The 24690-nt window shown below is 35.4% G+C and overlaps 1 protein-coding gene across 1 annotated transcript; it reads left to right on the top strand.

Moving 5' to 3' along the window:
• LOC121415932 (very long-chain acyl-CoA synthetase-like) lies at window positions 1–24496 on the top strand. Its single transcript, XM_041609332.1, has 9 exons — window positions 1–644; window positions 1715–1930; window positions 8300–8461; window positions 12209–12333; window positions 13131–13331; window positions 16958–17051; window positions 18379–18577; window positions 20667–20764; window positions 22234–24496. Exons 1-9 carry the CDS (start codon window positions 164–166, stop codon window positions 22539–22541), a joined length of 1884 nt encoding a protein of 627 aa, XP_041465266.1. The 5' UTR covers window positions 1–163; the 3' UTR covers window positions 22542–24496.
• The last annotated feature ends 194 nt before the right edge of the window (window positions 24497–24690 follow it).

Genomic DNA, 24690 nt, shown 5'->3' on the forward strand with positions numbered 1-24690 from the left:
CGTTGTGGAAATCTTATAATTCGGCCTTTCTGGCCGCCAATGCAGTGCAGGGCACCCCATCTTCAAAGTAACTATTTATCATTCTCTCAATTTGTTCACTCTATCTCTACCGGCAGTACTACACAGGCTCTCGTCTCTATCTCGTTTATGTCCATTTTCCAAGATGGGAGACTGGGAAGTTTTTGGATTTTCAGCCCTTGTTGTGAGCCTCATTGTGGCCGGAGTGAAGAGGAACTCCATTGCCAATTTCATTCAGGATTTCAAAGATGTATCCAGCTTAGCCAAAGCTTTAATTGGCATCAAAGGGGCAGAAAGGAAAAATAAAACTGTCATTACTATCTTATCAGATGGAGTGTCACATTATCCAGACCGTCCCTTTTTGCTGTATCAAGATGAAAAATACACGTACAGTGATGCAGAGTCGGAGTCCAACCGCATTGCTCGATGGGTAAAGACGAACTCTGATTTGAGCCAAGATGAAACAGTAGCAGTCCTCATGAAGAATGAACCATCTTTTATATGGATGTGGCTAGGTTTTGCCAAGCTAGGAGTTGGAACAAGCCTTCTCAATTACAATCTGAAAGGAGAGAGCTTGATGCATTGCATGAGAATCAGCAATGCAAGATACTTAGTGATGTCAAGAGGTACATGAAAAGGGAAATTAAAGTAATGTGGATGAATAGGGACTAATACCCTTTTTTCTCTGTTATGGAGTTTATTAATAAGCTCAAATAATCTATCTTGATCAATTCATTGGTAAAGTAGAATTAAAATCATTCTTAAATTTATTGTAAACATACTAAATATATGTACAATACTTGTGGGCTGGTTTTGCATTTAAGACATTAAACAAGAGAGAAAAGTTCCAGTGATAAATCAAATTGATGATCCAGTCTCACAGGTTTCTTATTTAACCTTTGTGAAATGCATGCAATTAATTTCATATCAACTCGTGTTTCGATGTTACTTTGAGTTTGATGAAATAAAGATTGAAATGATAGAATTGAATTGAATTGCAACTTCCCTAGATAAGGAACCAACCCTTTGACAACAATTATTTTGAGCCATGTTTAACGAATTTAATACTTGCCTGCGATATTTGTTTCTGCGCTTGAAACATATTTTGTTTATGCTTAATTCCCATGAAAGTATAATTGCAAATATATTTTCCCTCAGCTCAGTGTTCATTTGTTTTGCATCCATGGTACAAAAATACATGTAAAATAAATAATCTCCAGGAGTTGGGCTCCAAATAAACACATTTGTTATCACAATATTAAATTCAATGAGCGAGATGAATTTATGCTTCATTACAATTTTTTTTTTTTTGGGGGGGGGGCGGGGCGGGGCGGGGCGGTAAAATCCTAAGAAAAAAAAGAAGAAAGGTCTATCAACCCAATGTCGCCTTCAGTACTTTGCACAGACTGATATTTTGGTCTGAGCTTCATTAATTTTCTCAGATCTTATTTTATCTTATTTTAAATTTTAATCCAATTCATGTTCAAAATGCATGGCAGGTTTGCAAAGAGGGGCTTAAACTCTTTAACAAAGTTTGAAAACACAGGTCCTGTTCCTATGCTTTAAACGATGATTCTTAATATAGAGAAGTCATAACCTCCCACTTCCCTGTAAGGTGCAAGAATCCCTACGAGTATTATGTACTTCTGTCGTACATTCACCTGAGCACCTTATTTTTTATTGTTTTTTCATGTAGCTTTCATCGACATCGCCAAGGAGCTCCTTCCTGAACTGCAGCAACTTGGAATCAAGGTATGGGTTTTGGGTAGTGTCTCCAATGGTACAAAGCTTCCTGATGGAATGGTTGCCATGGATACCGGTCACGTGACAGGAAATCCACTCCCAGTCGATCATCTAGCTCCCATCACCCATAGCACAATAGCATCTCTTATCTTTACGTCTGGTACTACAGGTAAGACTACAGACTTTTTTCATACTTTCTTGGTTCAGTTCCTCTACCCAAAGAAGCTTGGGGGGATGTACATGTATTTCTTTTCTATATTAGTACAAATTACAAATGTACATTGCGATTGTACTGAGCATCTTTTTCAACATGCTACTCCTACAGCAGATTCTATGTATGAAGTCAACTTTCTAAGTCAAAGCGCTTAAAGGTATTGTTTAACTTTGTGAGCAGCCGATTTAAAAAATTCTCAAACCAAGATGAAACATGTGTACAAGTGCATGTATTAGAACTAATAAACCCTGAAAACAACCATTATTGAGAATGAAAAGCTAAAACCACAAGGCAAACCCCGATTTTGTAATAGGCGTCTTTTAGACACCTAAATAGTACACATAAGTGTATAGGATCAAATTAAGATGGTGTTTCCGGTCACTTTATATTTCAATTTTTGAAGCACTAAATAATCATTTTCGAACGCAATTTTTTCTGGGCTTCATTTTTGGAACATATCACAGACACAGGTGACAAGTATGACCTTCTAGCTCAGATTTTTTAAAGTCAAACCAATGTTAACCGATCACTTTAACTCAAAGCATTGGGTATTTTAGGCCAGAACACGCAACACAAAACATGGTTAACATGAAACTTGAAAATGGCTGAAGCTATTTTGAAAAGTTCATATTTAGCTTGAATTACAAAACCAAGGTGTTTGGGAATGGTCTTAGGAATGTAATCTATTATTATTTTATCCTACATTGTGTAATATCCTTAGGTTGTAATTCCACTTCCATCAATAACATTGAATGCTTCCGATACTTAATTGTTCCAGGGTTCAAGGTCAAGGCCTAAAACCTATCTGGCGTTTTGTTCTGGGACAATCATGAGATCATCATTATTGAGTAATTGAGGAAGTTGGCTTTCCTTCCAGTTCTGAAAAACTATATGGTAATAATAAGAGCAAGGATTTTGGAGTGTCAACAAACCTCCACTGTGGCTTGTGAGCTTGCCCTGAAGGCCATTGTAACGTACAGTTTGGAGAAATAGGCTACAAGGGATGTGGTCATTAGAGGCCTTTTTATAAAGTGTCTACATTTCTGTTTTCATTTTGTTCATCATAATTTTTTCAAAGACAACACCAATTTTACATAAATTTTATTAGCAGTATTTGAGTATTGTTGCAGTTTGGAAAAATTTGAAGAAAAAAATCGAAAGTGTACAAAATTAATAATGAACATTCTGTTTCATGTTCTATTCCTTTTTTTTGTGTGTACAAGTACATGTACAAGGTTATTATCGTACTTTATAACGGAATGAAAGAAGTTGAACATGTATGTACAATGTACATGTAGGTTGAAGTTTATTGAACCCTGCAGTAATGCTGTTGGGACAGGGCAGAGTAAAAAGGAATAGATCTCCCCCTGCCCAGTTTGTTTAGGTAATGGAAAGAAAAGAGATGCAAAGAGATAAGTGGAATTTGGATGGCCAATTTGAAAGGTTCCAATGGAAGATTTTTTAATTTTTTTTTTGGCGAAACAAACTGGGGGGGGGGCAGGTTGGTGGGGGATAAGTTAAGGTGGGTTGGACTTGAACCAAGCAATAGGAATAGGTACAGTTTCCTGAAGGTGAAAGGAGACAAGGGTGAGAATGAAGAGGAATGTGGATGGCAGCTACATGTACAGTAGTCTGTTGTTCAAACCCTTATTGTGATCTGAATACGCAGCCTACATGGACAATAATGTGTGTACTGATAACTGAAGGCGCTCTCATTCACGAATAGTTTAATATGGGCTAGTCTTGTGTGACGAACCACTAGTTGACATTCAAAGTTTCAATTAGGGTCTGTGCCTGCAGACTATCAAATTGAGAAGAGGGATAAAATCACAAATACAGTAATACCTCTTTATTGGCAATTCCATGCGAAAATGATGCCCAATGGTAAAATAAAATCATGAAAACAGAGACACAAGAATGGTACATTTTAAACTTAGAGTATTCTGGAATAAATACTATACAAGTACAAATTTGATAAAATGTGGCCGAAGTCAGGAAAGATATATTTGTTTGTCCTGTGGACAAAAGAGTTACTTTTATAAAGACGTTGCCATATTAAAATTTGTTGCATTTTTCTTACCGTGTAAAGTTTTTATAAAAAATCTAAAGTAAAAACTGTTGCCATACAAGTACTTTCAGCTGATATAAATATAAAGAGCTGTAAGCAACCAAAATTACATCATCGAACATGATTTTGGTAGGAAATATTTTCTGTAAAATTTTCATTTTAGTCTGCAATTCAAGTATGTAGCATTGAATAATAATATTAAATTTGCCAATTTGAAGAACAAAGGGTGATCATGAAAGGCCTCAAATAGAAGTGTCCTAGATGGATCGTGTCCACCCCAACAAATAAGTTGACTTTCATAAAAAGAGAAAAATCCAATGAGTATACTGTAGCATAGAAAATTTGTAATGATGAAATTTTTTTGGTTTCACATTTAATTTCACAATTTTGTTACAGTTATGCACATCCTGGTCAGTATGCCAATGAGGGGACTGATGACATCACTCACTATTTCTTTTGTATTTCATTATGATATGAAATATGATTTATTCCCATTTTCTCCTACATGTACTGGTAATTGTCCTTTGAAACAAAGTTTCCTTCCTCACTGAAAACATGGAATTACATGTACCATTGCCTTTACATTTTATGGTTGTCAAGTTATTGTCAAATCTGTAAAAAATTGAAATATTTTATATTTCAAACAAAAGAATCAAAAGATTTAGTGAATGAGGGACATCATCGACTCATTTGCATACAATACAGTATACATGTATGTAAATGTGAAAAAAAAAGCAAAACTTGTCATTTAACCTTCTTATTTTACATCTGATTTTGATGAAATTTTAAGTGTTGTGCTTGTTTGATTTTTCTCTATCGATTCATATCAACATGTTTTATACAGGATGGATTTTTACAATAATTACATTTACTCTCCATGCAGGAGCTACAACTGTACATGTACATTCGTGAACCAGAAGTGAACTTTCCGCAGTTTATAATAGATCTACAAACAAAATCATTATTTACTTGTACTTTGGCCGCAAGATTGTGAGATAGAGGTATACATACATGTATCTTATCTTCAATTAGAAATGTACATGCATTGTCTACTACATGTACATGTATGTCCATACCACAATGGCATAATAAGCCCAACATTTTGAGAGGCATGATATGGTGTTTGTGTGGGGAAATTGAGAGCAAGCAAAGATGTTTGAAATAAAAATATTGACTTTGACTTTACTCAGCAAGTTTTATCATATTTTACTTTTCCTGTTTGTCTACAGGTCTTTCTTTCTTTCTTTCTTTCTTCCTTTCTTTCTAACTTTCTTTCCTTTTTTCTCTCTTTCTCTCTTCCTCTCTCTTTTTTTTTTTTTTTGGGGGGGGGGCAGTCTTCCCATGCCCCTTAATTGTATTATCAGTATTGTATTAAAAGTCATTACATGTACACTCAGCAAAAAAAGTTCTTGGACACTTATAAAAGTTAAAATATTCCATATAGATATTTGATTAAAGGTAAATTATTGTATGTCAACATGACCAGACAATATTCCTTTTCCAGTATGACATGATATTTTCATGTGAACAGTCATGCATGGGTGGTTAAATGCTTAAAACAATAGCAATGTCAGTAAAAGAAAATTGCAAGAAATTGACCGCTCAAATGATAAAAATCATGGCCATCCTGTAGGCATACATTCAACAATTTCAATAGGTGGTTATCATTCGAATTAAATGCTTAGGGATGCATCATGAGATGCATAATGAGATGGATCATTTGGACATTCACTTTCAAGATGAAGCTTTCCAATAAAGAGCGTGCAAGGGCAATAGGAATGCATTCTGGGCAGTCATGTAGACTAGTGGCTCGATATTTCCAAGTTTCACCAACAACAATTTCAAATTTGAACCAACTGCCATTTGGCTACTGATGAAGTCAGAGAAGGCGATTTGTCACTGCACCAACTATCGGATCTGAAATTCATTAATTCCAGTGGAATAGTGATGCGTCCAAGTTGGATTATTTTCTCTTCACTTTTAGAGTGGTATTCGACTTTAAGTTTGCTTTTATCGTTTAATGGATATTTATGCCATATAAACTTTCACAACTAAAAGAATGGCTGATCATTTTCTTGCAATTTCCTTTTACTGACATTGCTATTGTTTAATGCCTGTAACCAGCCATGCACTGACTGATCCATTCTTGCAATTTTCTTTTTTTTATACTGGCATTGCTATATAACCACCCATGCATGACTGTTTACATGAAAATGTCATGTCATACTGGAAGAGGAATATTGTCTGGTCATGATGACATACAATAATTTACCTTTAATCGAATATCTATATGGAATATTTCAACTTTTATAAGTGTCCAAGAACTTTTTTTGCTGAGTGTATAATTATAATCTAGGGTAGTAGAGCATTATAAACAAAAAGAACATGAAAACAGTTTCTACAAAAACATGTATTAATACATGTACTGTGAGGTCAGAGCACTTTGTTCTATTAAATTACATGTGTAGTTGTTGTGGTTTTAAGGTCAGTTCAATACACTTTCCATGAACTCTGTTTCTCCAAAATATTGTTGAGCTAAAATAACTGGGAGAACAGTTTTCGGAAATGAAGTGGTGACCCGGGTAAATAAACCGTTAGTATTCATAAAATTTCTTACCCATCCCGGGGGGGCCAATTACATTGACGAGTGGATACCATGCGCGACCAAAAAAACACGTAAAAAGGATGTCCTTTTCACGATAGGGCACGTTACGTACGTAACGTGATAAGGTTGTCAAAAACACAAAAATAATGAAAAAAGGGTATCTATTTCGCTAGGAAAATTACGTGTTTAGGGTCGAATTTGCGGGGATGATAAAACAAAATTAAAATGTTTTATAAAGGATGTCCTTTTTGCCCCAACACTACGTGTTTAGAGTCCTATTTGAGCGAGGTGTAGAAGGTGGGGTCGCACTAAACCAAAGTAAGGTAAAGCCGATCGACGACCGAAGGACCAGTAATAATGAAACATTCCTGTACTTGTTTAGGGGTTCATTTCAGGGAATATTTGCCAAGAGTATCGTTTTGTTTCCAATACTTGTTAAGGGTAGGGTTTCACACGCCAATACTTGTTAAGGGGTGCATTTTCAGAATATGGAAATTACGTGTTTAGGGTGCTTTTCGAGACCCCATGGTCGCGCATGGTATCCACTGGTGAATGGAAGTGGCCCCCCCCCCCTGGGTTACCCATAGTATGCATCATGTGTGTACATGTACATGTATGTGATTTTTTTTTACTACTAGTACTACATGTATGCATAATATTGCACAAATTATTTTTATCTGATAGAAGACTGAAAGGGAAGAGAACTGTTGAAAAATTAATATTTTTTAGAACTAAATAAAAATAAAAAACCATCAATGAATATGAATAACAGTGATTTCTTAATAAATTGTACAGGTACATGTAAACATACATGTACAACTGTAGGCCTAAGCATGTACAATGTACAGCTCATGTTTACTCCATGCTCCAACCATAAAAGCTCTATGCTCCAACCATAGAGCTACAAAATGTATAATAGCTCCATGCTCCAACCTTGCCACTCAAAAGTTTGGTGACCTACAGTACATGTAGCTCATCCTAATTGAACTGTCATGTGATAATAGTCACCTGATACTGCTACATGTACTTATTTGGCCTTGCATAGACCAGCCAACTTCAAATCCTACCAAACTGAAACTGATAGTTCATAATGTGCATTAATGTTCATGAACACTAAAAAAAATAATTCAAGGATTACATGTAGGAAAAAAAATCTCTGCTAAATGTACATTGATCTCAAATTTTGTTTGCTGATTTTCTCCTGAGCTACAAAAATGCATGATGATGAAGTAAAAGTTAGATCTTCTTCAGTTGCCATCGTCACTGTTACATTGTATTATATGGTGTCATTTTTCTGTAAATTTAATATTCTAATTACCATAGTATGTATTAAGATCTGTATACTGTAATTATTGATTTTATTGAATATAATCATAATGCCAATGATACATATTGTACATGTTTGTTATACATGTATGGACATAATTTGTATTATTCTTATGTTCTGTTGGATATACATGTGTAAATTTGGATTTGAATTATAATTTTTGCAAATACGTGTGTGCAGGTACTTTTAAACTGACACATTCAAATGATCTTGAATATAGAAATGATGATATGATTGCTCTTGAAATCACAGGCCTGCAGAGTGCAGACCTGAAGTGTAACTTCTTTTAATTTTTCACAAACATTTCTCTTTTTTTCCTTTAAGGTCTCCCAAAAGCAGTGAAAGTGCCCCATAAAACCCCAATAAAAGCACACTATGCATGGTCTTTGTGTGGTGGTCTCAAGCCAACAGATGTCCTGTATGTCTCTCTTCCTCTCTACCATTCTTCAGGCCTTTTAAATGGTGTCCTCAGCTGTCTCAGTGCAGGTAAAAATGTAAAAAAAAGTTATAATCTATTATCAAAATTTGTTATTTCTTCTTGCTTTTAAGTCCAGGCCTCAGATTTTTACAGGTACAGTATGTCTCCAGATTTCCCCCTATTTAAAAATGTTATTGTCATACTCTATTATTATTAGTAGAAGTAGTACATGTATGAATAGCTCATCATCACTATCCCTGTCATCATTATTGGAGGGGAGAGGAGACTTTGTTAAAATAGGTCATTTTATCACAACTACATGTAGGTGGAAAATGACACAAATACCAAACAAAAATCAATATTTCATAATTTTTCATTTTACTTTGCATGATTCAGACAAATTTTTGGAATAAAGCGAAGCAGCTATTGGTCTTTTGCAAAATATTTATAACTCTTCTTTTTTTTAATTTCCTTGTGTCTTTATTGCATAAAATTTTATTATTTGATGCTCTATCTTTCTTGCATTTATATATTGTGTGTATGTACATGTATTTTATTCAATTAATTCATTTTTATTTTTTAATGTAGTTTTTTGTTTATTTATTTCTCAATAACATCCTTTGCTCATCAGTCATTTCATTAAAGAAATTCAGCAGATCTTTTCTTACAGCATTTCCATTTTGTATGGGTTCTTACATGTATTTAACTAATTTTTGGCCTTTATTTTTCCTTCCTCACTATGCCAAGCACTGTGTTATCATGACCTCCTCTGCTACATGGACATACATGTACATGTGCTGTTAAATTGTGTGTTTTTTCAGGTTTATTTACAAATTATGGGATCAGGAGTACTTGTAATTTAAACCTCCTAGTGGCATGTGTTTCATTTCACCATCCCAAGTGCTACTATAAATGTATCTGGGGCATACATTTTCTGTTTGTTGTTGTTGCAAGCCTTTAGGCAACCTGCCAAGTTCTTGGGTATTGCCAACTACCCAGGATCACAAAAATCCTGGTTTTCAAGTTCATTGTAGAAATAAAGTAGGTCAGGTCAATGGACCATCCGTTGCCATGGTGATGCCCTGTTCATCCACCAGAATTTGTGGTTTTTGTCTCCTGAGATTTTGTGCCAAATTGAGCTGGAGTCTGGAGATGTTTTTTCTTGTATACAAACAAAACAAGGTTCCGCATCTACCTCTGGATTGTACCCCTTTTCTCACCCATACAGGTCAGTGAGGTTTAGGGGAATCTAATACAATAGTGTTTTCTTTTTTCATCCTATTAAACAAATTATTTCACTGCCAAGGTAAAATTTGAAGGAAAAAAAAGAATACATTTTGTTCATGTTGAATTAACACTACACTCCCGTACTAATTTTACCAATTCTCTCTTTTTTTTCTTTAGTTTTAATACTCTCCGGGGGGGGGGGGGGGCACTAAGTATATAATGCATAGTGGGTATGTGCCACGGAGGGGACCCCCATTTTCACACTCAAATTTCTGTTCCAAGGCTTAGCATTTTTTGTCTTATTGAGGAAAAGCGGTCGCAACGCGCAGTCCGACCATCACCTCTGTGCTAGCGCACCCCCGCGCCCTTGCCGCCGGGCTAGCTGCATGCACGTTTGCCCGTTCAATAAGGATGAATACGCACTCACATGCAGGCAACCCGTTCCAAGGACCCCCGTTTTCATTAACATTTGTAGTTCCGAAGCCCATTCCGAGAACACTCCTTTTTAACAATAATCCCGCTCCAAGGCCCCCGTTTTTTGTCTTGTCTCACCCGCGGCACAGACTTCTTTTTTGGTCAAGTACCCCTCCCCCCCCCCCCCGGGCTCTTCTTTCAATGTTATTCTTTTCATTCTCCTACAATTGTGTAAGCTTTTTCTCATGTTTCTGCTCCATACTGCTTTTTATTTTAAAAATATTTCTTTTATTTGTACATGTAATGCCGAGCTGCCCAGTTTTACTGATTTTCAGTACTTACATGTAGTACTGAAAAGTGAGAAGAATACTGATAGTTTCATGTAAAATACTGATTTCTAAAGTTTCAGTTGTATGTGTGGTTCTATGGTATTTTTTAAAATACTGATTTTCTCACCGAAATACTGACTTTCAGCTTCAAAAATACTGAAATGTTCGTTTTCAGGTTGGCAGCTCGGGTAATGTGCAGCTGTTGAAATGAATATTAGCACGTTAAGTACACTTTTTTTCATTTTTTTTTTCAATTGGTATTTGTATTTGCACAACAACAAATCTTGAGTGTTTGTACAGTGACATCTAGTGGCTCAAACTCAGGGAGTAATGCTTTCATAGGGAAACACATGAACTGCAAGCTTCATATCCATTTATTCCATGTTTGACATCTTTCATGTCCATGTACTTGCACAGCTGTACCATAAGAAAAGGTGATTGAACCAGATGCGACTTTACTCATGTGTGAAAATGAACCACAAATGGCCTTGAATCTGTTTTTTTTTAGTGAACATATTGATTTCCTCTTGCAGTATGGTATTGTGGACAATACTGTCTTGGTTTGAATGGAGAGAATGGTGTTCCTTACTCAGATGCTAATCCTTTGATTAGTGATATTGATTGATATAAATGTGCTAGTGATAAAATGCATATATATACATGTAGGTCTTACGTCTACCAAAATTTAATAATAAATTCTCAATTTAATGAAGCGGAGATTATAAAATCTGTTTTTTCTTTCAATATTGAATGTAAAATAACAACAATTACAAAGTAATTACAAATACACATCATGAATAAGAAGAAAAAAAGACATGCGGCACATGAAAATTTTATAAAGTATAAACAGGGAGGAAAATAATATCAGACGAATTAGGTACCGGGTACTCAAATCATATCCCAAATTTTGAAAATGAAGCAGATTAAATATGTTAAATAGCCATTTCAATGTTAGAAATATCTCAAAACTCAGAAAGTGCAGAAAGTGCAGAAAAATGCTTTTTGAATATTCAGTCTCATGCAGTTGTCTGAACTATAGGCCTTTATGATGCAGTGAATAATGCATATTGGTTGGGTCTTTCCACACCCTTTTCTTGTGTGTGTGGGGAGGGGCACTAATGTGTACATGTAGCTCTACCAGTACCACTATACTCATGTTACATTGGTCCTGATGATACATTCCCAAGTATTACAATTTGCAAAATGTGCCTGTCTATTTTTAAACCCAGAAACAAGTGTAAACCCCAATGCCTTTATAGAACTTTGAGCAATTCCAAAATCGCACATAAACAGACCAGTGGGAGAACAGATAAGAAACTTCAGAAATTTACCCTTGACATAATTCTTGCAATTTTGATGAATATTTACAATGCACAAATTTTCTCATTTTGGTACATGTGCTGTACACCAATGCAGTTTATTTGTCCCCAGCCCCTGGTTTATGGTGAAGGTGACATGATGATAATCAGTAGGGGTGGAACCAGGATTTTCCCTAAAAAAAATGGGGGGAGGCCCATTTTTCTAATGAAAATTTGACCAGCAAAAAAGAAGGTTTTCTCCTAAAATCGGAGGTCATTTCGGCCGCGGAAAATATGAAAAATAGGTCCTCACTTTCAAAGGGGTGGGGGCACTCTTGGGTATTGCTGTACATATTTAGATTACAAATTTGGGTTATGGCTCTGAAGGGGGGGGGGGGGGTCCGCGAGCCAGCTTTGCTTCCCCCCCTGGATCTGCCAGTGAAATCAGTATTTTCATAGAAATACATGTAGTCTCTTACATGTAGTGTACTCAATATTTTTCCCTTTAGTTATCATACCATTTCGTACTCATCTTTATTGTTTTTAGGCTGCACAGTAGCTCTGGCACCCAAATTTTCAGCATCACGCTTCTGGGACGATATCCGCAAGCACAAAGCCACAGCCTTTCTGTATATTGGTGAACTTTGCAGATATCTTCTTGCGCAACCTGAAGTAAGCCTTTTCAATCTTTCATCTAATTGCATTTGTAGAGATAGTGGTTTCCATTTCAAAATGGTAAAAAAAACTTTATTTTCAGACTTGATCTGAAATAAATCTGTTTTGTCATGCACACTGCAAAAGCATGAATCTCGTTTTTAATATCAAAGTTTAATTCACTGAATTTTCACATAAAAAGTATTATTTTAAAAGCCAAAACAGATTTTTTTTTTTTTTTTTTTTTTTTTAATACAGTGTACATGTACCTGGTTTACCAGTAAATGTGGAAAATCATTATCCCTACAATTGAGAGATTCGGTTAAAACAAACACCTAAAACTCTTTTTTTCCTTTTGATTGCTGTGACTTTGGGGGAACAGAAGGGGATTTTTTTTTTTTGAAAGATGTTAAAGTGCATATTTGGATTAGCTTGCAGGCATGCAGTACACCTATATTTTCTTCAGGGGTGAGGAAGCTATTATAATTTGCAATTTTTTATGTTGACAATGTGTTTATGGAAAACATTTTTGTTATTGAAAAATTTATATACATGTAGCAAATATATTTCAGATTTTTTTTTCTGTACAAAGCAGCTATGCCCTACCTTGTTTAATAACAACCATGTACTACTAGAAGGATTTTTTTTGTGCATGCATTTATTTTGCTTGATTTCTGTTGGTCTACTCTCTAGCAAGTGACTGCTGTAAAATACTTTGGTTGACATGATCCGATTATTAAAGTACATCTTTATGGTAGTAAATTTTCTTGTCAAATGCTGTCTTCACTCCTAAATTCTCGTTTTTCATTTCATAGAAGCCAAATGATGGCCAATACCCAAGCCCTTTGAGAATTGCTTATGGCAATGGCTTGGGGGCAGATATTTGGGAGCGGTTTCAGAAGCGTTTCAAGATCGAGAAAGTAGTAGAGTGGTACACCGCCACAGAGGCGTCGGGAGGATTCATCAATACCGATGGGAAGGTTGGATCCGTTGGAAGGTACTCCTGGTTGGCAGAAGTAAGAAAGGTTTCATTTTCCTGGAGCAAAGTTGAATGAAAAATATGTTAACAGCAGTGACAGTATTGTGGCCAGTATATGCATTAAGTTTACCCAAATTCTTCATGTTAACTGCTGGAGAAGATGGGGAATGTTTTCTTTATGTAAACTGCTGGAAAAGATGGGGATGCTGTCAACAATTTGAAACAATACATTTATCGGCCATAATCCATTAACTGTCAGTTGCAAATGCTGTATGTTTGGACTATCATTTTTTTCATGAGGTTATGCATACAAATTCAATTTTAGATTGAAAAGTTTATTGATATAAAATCCCGATATGGAAAGATCATCATCAACCCCCCCCCAAAAAAAAAAAAAAAACGTTTATATGAAATAAACATAACAACAGCAATTTAGGCAAAGTCAAGGGATTAAAATTTGACATGTATGTACATGTAGTGAGATCATTTATTTTTCCATATTGTGGAAACACTTTATTGGGTGTTTGATCACTTTGTCATCTGCCAAAGTTTCAGGGTCAGACATGGCCTTCTAATCCATGTACCTGCTGTTGACTTGAAGCCATAGTAAAGCTCACAAAAATCTATAGTCCTGTTCATGAAAGGACTTAGTACTGCCCATACTTTATCAATTACACAGTAAATGGGGTCTTAGGAGAATGAAAAGAATGTAATGTACTATTCAAAGGTTATGTCAGTTTCAGCTTTATAATAGTCCCTTAATCTGTTCACAATGTCTGAGGAGGATGCTTGAGCCAACCTATTGTGCTGTGGAAGTTTAATGTCTGTATGCTTGACTGGTCCCACTCTCCCATGCTCTTGTTTCCATTGTCCTAGAAAGTATCTGCAAACTCTTCCTGATTTTGCCATATACATGTATATTGTTATCCCAATGGCTTTGTTTGCAGTTGAGCACAGCAGGGACCTATGAAAGATAGACATTAATCGATTAGTCAATGAATTCACCAACATCTGACTGTCATTGTTATGTGAATAACATTCTCTAAATATTTATCTTGATCTCATCCTGGTCGCCGTCAATTATGTCATGAGTTACAGAAGCCTTCGGTGATTAGACATTAACATTAGACAAATTGTATGCCCAGGAGGTAATAAATCACCTAAATTCTGGGAAATTAATGTGCAGTTCTGGTTTACAAATGGTTGTTGTAATTTTATGGTATTTATTTGAGAAATGTATGAGTATTTCAAGATAGATGCTGAAATGTAATTGATTGATTGTAATTTATAATCACAATTTACAGACTTTCCTCATATTCCATAGAAACATGGTGGGTTTCTTGTAGGGGTCATCCCTCTCTCGTTAGTAGTGTGCAGAAGCGTGCAAATCGATTATGAGATATTTGATATCACAAAAATCGTCTGCTTTTCAATTTGCTGTTCCAAATCTGAAGCATCTCGATTGCAAGGTATAATCTTATACAGGACATCAGCTAACAAATGCCAAGAATAGAAAAACGATTCCTTTGTAAAGATCTGATTCGCCTTGGTCATGTTGGTAGCTGCTATTGTCAAAACACCTGTATGTTCTCATTTATATGCACATAATCAGGATACTGCGACTATGATTGCATCAAAGAATTCTCGCATTAATCATCCATTTCAATATACATGTAGGTCCATGAGCACAGCAAGTTAGATATCATTTCTTAATAGAGTGTACCATGCTAATTTTGACACATTTGTCAGTTTAAGGCAGATGTCACATTTTGTTTCTTCCTGCAGCCATCAAAATCCTGCCTCCATGCTTCAAGTCTATCCGTCAGTAGTCCAATGTTTCATTTCCCGTTTTGTCTAGCTGTTTACGATATGCTCATGACAGGGTAAACCCCTGCCTCCACTCTCTCGGTTTAATAGTCACATGGTCTATCCTCAACCCAACCCTCCTATTCTCCTCTACTTGCTTCTTCTACATTAGGTGGTTTCAAACCGCCTCTATCATAAGAATCCCTGTTAAATTACGAGAATTTTTTTAGGCTAAAATATATCCATTAATTATTTCTGCATTACACCGCCCTGAAACATACCCTTCGGGATAAATTCCTGAAGTTAGGAGCATGTGCAGTATGGTCTGATAAGCAGGCAAGGCGTGAGATTCAACCACTAGCTCAGCAGCCACCCACGGGGCCCGCGCCCAACTAAACGCGAGGCTAAAGTAAAAGTTCCCATAAATTGCTTTCACATTGCCAAAATACTTGCGACCTTGAAAAAATCTCCGCAAAAGTTCTTGTAATTTTGCCAAGTACCTTCTATTTAGTGGGTATTTTCTTTCGAGGATATTACGCGTGATTTGCTTTCACATTGCCAATATTACCTGGTATTTTCTGATCAGGTAAATTTCCCGATCAGAAAATACCTGGAACTGACGAACTTAGAGGCGGTCTGAAACCACCTAGTGTATGTCTTCTTCGGCGAGCCCCCCCCCCCCCCCCCCCCCCTTCCTCAAGCCACCACCCTAAAACTCAAATCTGTGTATCTGTAGCATAATGCTTGAAGCTGTCACACTTAATTTGATCTCAATAGGTTGAGGTTTCCCCCTTTTGTTTGATATGAAAATCTTAGGTATCAAAAATGTCAAGGTTACAAGAGAACAATAAATGATGTCAGGGTTTACAAAAATAGAAAATATAACATCTGGATAATTTGCAGCTTCTGTGATTTTTTTAGATCTGTATGGAATATGCTTTTACAGATGAATAAAGCCATGATGTATTTGCTTGCTTACATTTTGTTATAGTCGGATGAGTAGTTTTACACATACATGTGTATTTGATTTACATTGTATGTTCCCATGACTAAGCTTTAGAAAATCATTCAGGAATAAAATGACGTTGGCGGGTAAATATTTTTGCTACAGATTTGCAGAGATTTGTTTGCTATGTTTCTTTTCCCGTAGCTGATTTGCCTCTCTTTTTTAATCACTATTTCTCATTTGATTTCACTTTAATAATCCAAGTACAATACCCTATCATTTGGCAGCTCTAATATGTTTTAGCCGTATTTCCTACTGGCCTGGGTGTAGTAGAATTGCATTAAACTCTAATGGATGACTTTACTGAAGTAATAAAATGTTTGTACAAAGATTAGGAAAAGACACATACTTTAGAATATACAGACTATTGAAATGGTGTACAATGTAAATAAAGAGGAGTTTAAGTGAAAGTTTGAGTGAAAGATTTGGAGGTGATGATAAAAGAAAAATTTAGGGGATCAAAGGTTGGAACACAGCATGGTTTCTTAAGTCAATATTTCTTAGAGAGAGGGAAGAGGGTAGAGGGAAAAGAAAAAAGTAGTGGAGATGAGAAAGAGTACAATAGCATCCTACATGGATGCACGGTTCTATTTTTCCTCTTTTTTTTGTTTTGATTTGAGTATCAGTACTGAAAATGCCCATTATTGCTTTGAAAGGATGTGGCCTTGAAACGTGACTGAAAGAACTTTGACAACTTTGAAGTTTAAACTTTTTTTTTTTGGTAATTTCTTCTTTGGTCTCTGTACAATTAAAACACTTTGCTTATCCTTGCCTTCTGTTTATATGCGACATTGAATATCAGTAGTTTCAATATGTTTTTTTGTTGTTGTCATTTTTCCATTAAAATTTAGAAACTTGCAGGAAACTGTGTTGTGGTTGAATGTGACTTTGCTACCGCCCAACCCATACGAGGGTCTGACGGGAAATGTAAACCAGTTCCGAGAGGTGAGTCGGGCATTGTTAAGTTAAGTAGTTTGTTCTTCTTTAAAGGGATAGCCCACCCCCAATGAAATTATGATTTGAATAACAAAGAGAAGAATCACACTGAATTCTGACAAGTTCTTGAAGGGTGCATTTGAAATAAGAAAGGTGCATGACATTTTAAAATTTTTTGCTTGATTTCTCAAAAGAGTTATATGCACCTCCTGGGCTCTGTAACACAAAGATTAGCGATCAATCGCTAAATGAACTGACCAATCAATATCAACGTTACATGCGTATTTGTTTTAAAATACTGACCAGGGACCAATCAGTGCGCTTCTTTCATATTTGCAATCCATCGCAAACCTTTGTGTTACGGAGCCCTGGTCATTTGATATGCAAATGAGGTAGACAAAGAGGGCCATTTCTTTTGTATATGACTTATGACCTAGTTTTCTCCTCAGTATTTTGATTTTTTTCTGAAAATGGAAAACTGCCACTATGCAACCTATTGGGATTCAATGAAGAGCTTTCTTATTGCCATTTGTGCAGAAAATGAAATATTGTGTAACTCAAACAGTAAAATGCAAAAGAAATGGCAAGTAGGTGTCATACTTTCTCATTTAGTTTGCATATTACTGTGTTGTGAGTTATTAAACATATATGTGAAAAATATCACATGACATTTTAAAATTTCGTAACTTTTCAATCCGATTTTGATAAAGTTTTTAACATTTGGTATGTTTGAATTTTATCTGGTAATTCAAATCAATATTTTTGGGGATGGACTTCCCTCTCCTCTTTAACTTGTTGACTTCTGAGGTTGCATTGTTGCAATAGCCAATGGGTTCACATCTGTTAGATGTTCATTGTTCGAGGGTTTTTGTTGGAATAATAATAATATGTATCATTTATCTAGCAACTTAAATACTCTAGATCAATGTATGTTAGAAATGATAAACATCTGTTTGCATCACCTCCCCCCCCGTATGTCCATGAAAGAAAGGGAAGACTTACATGTATTGAGCAAAAAACAAAATATGTGAGCAGCAAATGCTCACGACTTCTGTGGCAGCAGTGTGCATTTAGCCTACGTTTTAATATAAAAGTACATTCTGGATAGTACGGTATGTGTGTATATGACGCAAGCTGAGCCCCCCCCCCCCCTCCCCTCTTTGGCCTATGGACATCAGCCTAATAGGTGTTGTACAATATGCAGTGGAGTGCACTGTTCCATTAGCATGATTTGATAAGCATTTCAACAACCGTTTTTTCAGACAAGTTTCTTTGTGTGAAGACTTTATTAGAAGAGAATCCATATTCTTTCCCATTGCAACCGATTCCCTTATAGGTGAGACAGGGCTGATGCTGTTCAAACTGGACAACTTCAACAAGTTTCTTGGCTACCGCGGTCCCTCGCATCAGACCCAGAACAAGCTGGTCCATGATGTCAAGAAGACCGGTGACCTGTTCTTCAACAGTGGTGACCTGATGATGATTGATGTGGATGGGTATGTGTACTTCAAAGACAGGTTAGGAGACACTTTCAGGTAAGGTTTCACCAGAGGAGACACTGACTTTTTTTTGTTGCAACAAACTAATACTTGCATTCAATTTGTACATGTCATATTAATATACATGTAGCACCAGCGTTCATTTTCATGAGAGGTGTGTTTGTCAACCACGTTTACTTCAGAGTTTCAAAACAGCAAGTGCTGTGAGTAAGATTTGAAAAATTCCAGAAAAAAATTATCATTGAACGACGAATCCCAAATGTAGAGAATGATAACTACATGTATTACTCAGTAGTATTTCATATGAGACGTATGAAAATTTTAAATTGGAGTTTACTTTGAAAGAGAGACACTGATCAGTGTATGGTGTTGAATGCACTGGTTGACCTATCTCTCGGGATTGGTACAAAGGAGCAATATCACAATGAGGGTAATCAACGCACCATATGTATTATGAAACGCTTGGAATTGCAAATCTTTCAAGTGATGGACCACTTTTGAATACATGTATTACACATGTATCCATTATACTGTACTCTGTGTTGGTTAATAAAGAAAGCAAGAAGTACATGTTATTATGGATTTGAAATCAGTTCAAGACTATGATTGGGATTTTTATGCTCTAATTACCATTTCCACTACATGTACATAGAAATTTGTCTTGGGATTATTAATGTTGTTTTGTTTTATAGCTTGTTGGTCAAATAAATATATACCGTAGCTTCTCACATAGTGTCGGTTCATCAGACAAAGAATTGAGTCACTTGAGTGCTCTCTACATTTATAAATTTGATTATTAAACCCTTCAGCTTATCTTGAAAAGTACATGTACATGAATGTGTAATATGATTTGCAAGTTCAATGAACTTTGGCTGCTCCTACATGTAAATAGTGTATTATCTGTCATTTCAAGATAAAAAAAGATTATTTTAAAAGAGTAATAGATTATAAATGAATGAAGTGGTTGCTTATATGTATTGTACATGCTAGGTTATTTATGGTATCCATTACAAAACAGCTTTGATCTCGTGTTGAAATTTCCCTTATCAGTTATGAAAGCTTAGATCAATAGTTTTGCATAATAGATCAAATAGCATAATATAAATTTATCCTGCCCCCCCCCCCCTTTCACCTCCATGAAAAAATTGAGACCCCAAAATATCCCCCTTTTCCCTAAGTCAGGATCGCTCATTTGGTAAAGATGACCACCCAAGTACATGTATGGTGGGGGGGGGGGGGGGGTTAAGGGAAGCAGAATGCTTAGAGAGAAAGGGAGAGAGATCGGGGAGGTATACATGTTGATATAGTGGGGAGAGGGAGTGAAGGTGGAGAGAGATTCTATAAACAGACATTTAAAAAAGAGAGATAGAGTACATATATTAGAATTGGGATGGGGGCAAGGGGGGGTACAGTACCATGCATGACACGGAAGCATGAAGACTCGGTAGTAACTACTTTGTTGTACATTTCTTTACAGTTTCCAAATTCTATCGCCTTAACTTGCAAGAAGGGAGTCCCAGGCACTATTTTATTTAAAATGCCTTGACATTCAAACTTTCAGGGTTCACATTGTGTAATGAATCGAGACTATTTACTTAACGTTGAACATGTGGTCTATTTCTCAATATCTGATCAGTCATACCATAAAGGGTTCTAGTGGATCACATTATTTACTTTAGATCAAAGGTGAGTTGTTGATTGTGATATCTACAATCTTTAAAGTATGGTCTGTATGCGCATTGTCAAATTATCTAGTATCGATAGTATTGTAGTGGTTTGTTTGAATTGAGATCTGATGTAACTTAAATACGTGTTCGTTGACCTTATTTGTTTCCTAACTCATGACATGTGTCCTATGCCATGAACTCTTTCAAATGAAGCAGATTTTTGTACACGTTTGTTGGCCCAATGACATGCCTCTACAATGTACATGTAATGCATGTCCCTAATTTGTAGAATGCTTTGTCTCTGCCCAATACATACATGTATATACTTTTGTTGTTTTGGCAGGAAATAGGCCTACATAGAAAGAATATAACACTTGATCCCTGCCCTTCTGACTACCTGTAGTACTCATATCTTTCTTTCTCTATTACTCTCCATGATATCTTCCCTATACATGTAGGTGGAAAGGGGAAAATGTATCCACAATCGAGGTATCCAACATCATGAGCAGACTGCCATCTATAATGGAATGCAATGTCTATGGAGTGGAGGTCCCAGGTAAGTATGGAAAGAAGGATGATTTCATTTTTTTTTTTTAATGACTTTGGAATATGGATCAAGATGGAAGAAGTGGGAGACGAAGAAAGAAAGTGGAGAGAAGGTGGAATTGTAGGAGGAGGATCTGTTTACAGTTGAGCAAAAAAGTCAGTGACTGAATTCCACGACACAATGCACTCCTTCATGTGGAGTGATGAATGTAGACAACACTCAAATGTTTGGTGAGCCCAGAGAAATAAACTTTATTCAGTCTCATATATTATCACATGACTTCACAATTAGATATTGAAAACACTTTGAATATGTTCATTTTTTTTTTTGGGGGGGGGGTCATTAACTTTCGAGAGCACCACTGTTATACAGTGCGTATCAAAAAAAAGTTTACACTTTTAAAAAATCCTGTAAACTTATACATTTGTAATATTCTGAAGATTTTTCCACATTTCAACATTGGTAAAGATCCATTAAAGCAAATGACGGTATAACTGTCGAAAAATATTTCCGCTTGAGTGAGCACCACTTACTTTTGAAAAGTTAGTAAAAAATGATTTGCGCAGAACTTTGAAATAGTTATGCGAATAAAAGTAGACCTTAATCATGAAGAACACACATAATTTAGCTAGTAAAATTGAATTGAAGATATTGTCTACCTTGTTTGACTTGTTTCTTTGCCCAAAACACTTCGAAGAGTGCATTTCGCCCCACCCCACTCCCCACACACCGAGGCCATCGTGACGATATTTGCTTTACACTGAGCTGTGATTTATATGGAATGGCTTAAGCTTGATTTTCATTTTGTTAATCATTGCTAAGCTTGGGAAAAGTATGGAGAAACAAGTATTAAATGAAAAATGAAATGTAAACCCACTTTCAATGATAAAAACTTAGTGAAAAAATGCTGGAGATGTCTGATATAAACTTTTGTTCAGATTCAGTTATGTCCTCAGATCCAGCTGACACAAATAGGGTAAAGGTTGTGCTTACTAAGTGTTGAAATTTCAATTTGGGTGGCAAAATTGTTACAAAATGCTTGAATGTATCCGTTTTATTTCAATTGACTAAAATTGCAAGGGAAATGTATGAGAAATGTTTCGCAGGGTAAGTTTGATTTCGCCCTTTCCCATTGACACAGTATGAAAACGAGCATTTCTGCGCAAACAGATTTCTGCGAGCTTTACAAAAATGGACAGTGCTCGCTCAAGTGTAACATTCTGACAAAACTTTTACTTTCATTGGATAGATGAGACCCAAACCCAAGATTATATGTAAAAAAAATACCCACATGTTGTATATTTTTTAATTCCCAGGGCTTTTTCAAAGTGTAAACTTTTTTTTGATACGCACTGTATATTACATCAATACTTTGGTTGTTATTTTTTTCAAATCAGTTTGGTTTCATTATTTAATTGCTACCACAACCCAAATTCGCATTTAGCATGTATGTTCCTTTTTTTATTCCACATTTTCAGGTTGTGAAGGAAGAGCTGGAATGGCTGCTATTGTTCTACAAGATGGTCACAATCTAGATTTCAAACACCTCTACGACCATGCCACCAACCATCTCCCGGACTATGCATGCCCCAAGTTCATCCGTGTCATGCTCGAGATGGACATCACCACTACCTTCAAGCACAAAAAGAAACAGCTGGTTAGCCAGGGATTCAACATAGAGACGATTTCCGATGACCTTTACGTCGTTGACAAGGCCAAAGGTGCCTATGTTCAAATTAGTCCAAACATTATGGAAAGTATACAGCAAGGAAGCTTCAAACTTTAAGCTGTTTGGGGTTCATACTTCATCTCTTTTCTTTTGCTGACTCTTAAACAATGAATCTTTGAAGGGTGTTTGAAGTGCTTTTTCTGACATCTTTATCTTTTGATCCATTCTTTTGTAATAATATATATATATCTTTCCTTTTTAAAGTATGAAATGTGAATATTTCTTCAACTTTGCATATGAATTGCATTAAAGCCATCATATTTCACATGCTATTTTTTTATATCCTTATTTGAATTTCTTTTGGATATAAATGGTGATTTGAAAAAAGGAGAATGCATTATTAGTGAAAACCCCAAAATTCCTAAAACAAGCTAAATAGTGGTGCTTATAATATAAAAAGTTGTTCTATTTATGATGGTTTGTTATTGTATTGGGAATATTGCTGCTTTCAAGATATAAAGCCATTTTTGTAAGAGATTCTATATGCAGTACTTGGTTTTATGTTTTTTTCATGAGGGCTGCATGCATTGTCTTTCTTTCTATTCTGTGTTTTGTTTAAATGGTTACTGAAGATTTGTTGTTCTGAAAACTTTAATTGCAAGTTTCAGGCATTTCACTATAAGATTGAAATTTACCATGCGGTTCACGCCAATGATTTCTCACATGTGTGACAATGTTATTCTTCATAGGACAAGATTCTGTAGCAAAAAATATAAATATTTCCATAATTGTCAATAAAAGTAATTAGTAAAACCAAAGTTTAACAAGTTTTCATATGCTGAAGTGATTTGATGGCTTGTTAAATCATAAGCTACGCAACCCATTATCGCATGTTATGCAAGAATAGTGTAAATATGAATCCCAAAAAATTCAAATAATAAAAATATTTTCATGTGCTCCAAAAGAAGTGCAAGTGGCTGTATATCACCATTTGTATTTTCCTTTAATAGCCTGAAGCCTACCACACAATGTGATCGGATCACATTTCTTTTATTAAAAGACCTGTTAAGATCTTTCATTGATATGAGTAATATAAATAGTTGAAAGGTACACGTATGTTTGTCAGTCTTTGTTAATTATTCTGTAGCCTCATTTTATTATACAATTATACTTTGAAAAGAAAAGTGATTATATATTTTTGTCATATATTTTTACTGAGCGACATACAGGGTATATTTTGATTCATTAATCAGGTCAAAATGATTCGTAATTTTTTACATTCGAAATTATGCTATTCAAAATCACCTTCAACTTCTTAGCTCTTGGCATATAATGCATCTTATAGACAAAAAAAACATGAAAACAAACGCTGTCAGAATTATTGGACAAATGTGTCAGAAAGGCATGAATGAAATTTGTTGATCTCTGCAAATTATGTATTTCTATTTTTAGTACAGCATTACAAACAAATTATTTTATTTTTCATTTCTTTCCTGAAGTACGTTTTTAGGAGCCCCGCTGGCATTTTGTATGTGTGTCAAATTTATAACTTTCACTGCCAAAAGACTCTATTTTTGGAAATATTTTTTTTTCATTAAATAGATGCCCAAAATATATTTCTCTGTGTCTCACACTGTCCACTGTGCCTGCTTTTTAGCCACAAGTTAAAGGTAATAGGATATTTTTGGTATGAAAAATTGATAAGATGGAGTGATCGATGTGGTGTTCATACTTTCAAGTCTTATACAGGTATGATAATTATAACATAGCTTTTTTGTATATTGGTCGCAAATGATGATCTGTATTAAAATTACTTTGGTTACTTGGTCCTTTGAAAAATTCTTTTTTCAGTTTGGCTAATTTTTTTTCTCTTTTTTTTTTTTTTGCTAAAAGCAACATTTTTCTTTTGGTGAAGTACCAAAGTTTAATGTTTCATCCTAGTTCTACTGCCTTTACCTATAGTTTCAGAAGATGCACTGTTTTTGGTTGTAACTCTGAAACTTATCGATGTCGCCTGAGCTAGAGCAAACTTGGGATAGAAGCGTTTTTTTTATTATTATTATTTCTTGTAACAAATGTTGAAAACAAATTACAGATAATTGTAAAAAAAAAAGAAAATTCAGTTCATTCTTTAAGAATATTGATATTTATCATTTACATGATATTACCTTTACACTGCATTGATGGTGACGATGGTGGATATCAGTTAATGTGCTTTAGACTGGATGAATTGACTCACAAATGTTCTTGTGAATATCCCACCAAT

The sequence above is a fragment of the Lytechinus variegatus genome, chromosome 5 (assembly GCF_018143015.1).
Source record: "Lytechinus variegatus isolate NC3 chromosome 5, Lvar_3.0, whole genome shotgun sequence".
NCBI classification, from domain to species: Eukaryota; Metazoa; Echinodermata; class Echinoidea; order Temnopleuroida; family Toxopneustidae; genus Lytechinus; species Lytechinus variegatus.

Bases quoted from the DNA above. Each gene is read 5' to 3' on its own strand.
- LOC121415932 (XM_041609332.1), top strand. From the start codon at position 164: ATGGGAGACTGGGAAGTTTTTGGATTTTCAGCCCTTGTTGTGAGCCTC. The intron at 645-1,714 runs GTACATGAAAAG...TTTTTCATGTAG, and splicing joins ATACTTAGTGATGTCAAGAG to CTTTCATCGACATCGCCAAG. The intron at 20,765-22,233 runs GTAAGTATGGAA...CCACATTTTCAG, and splicing joins CTATGGAGTGGAGGTCCCAG to GTTGTGAAGGAAGAGCTGGA.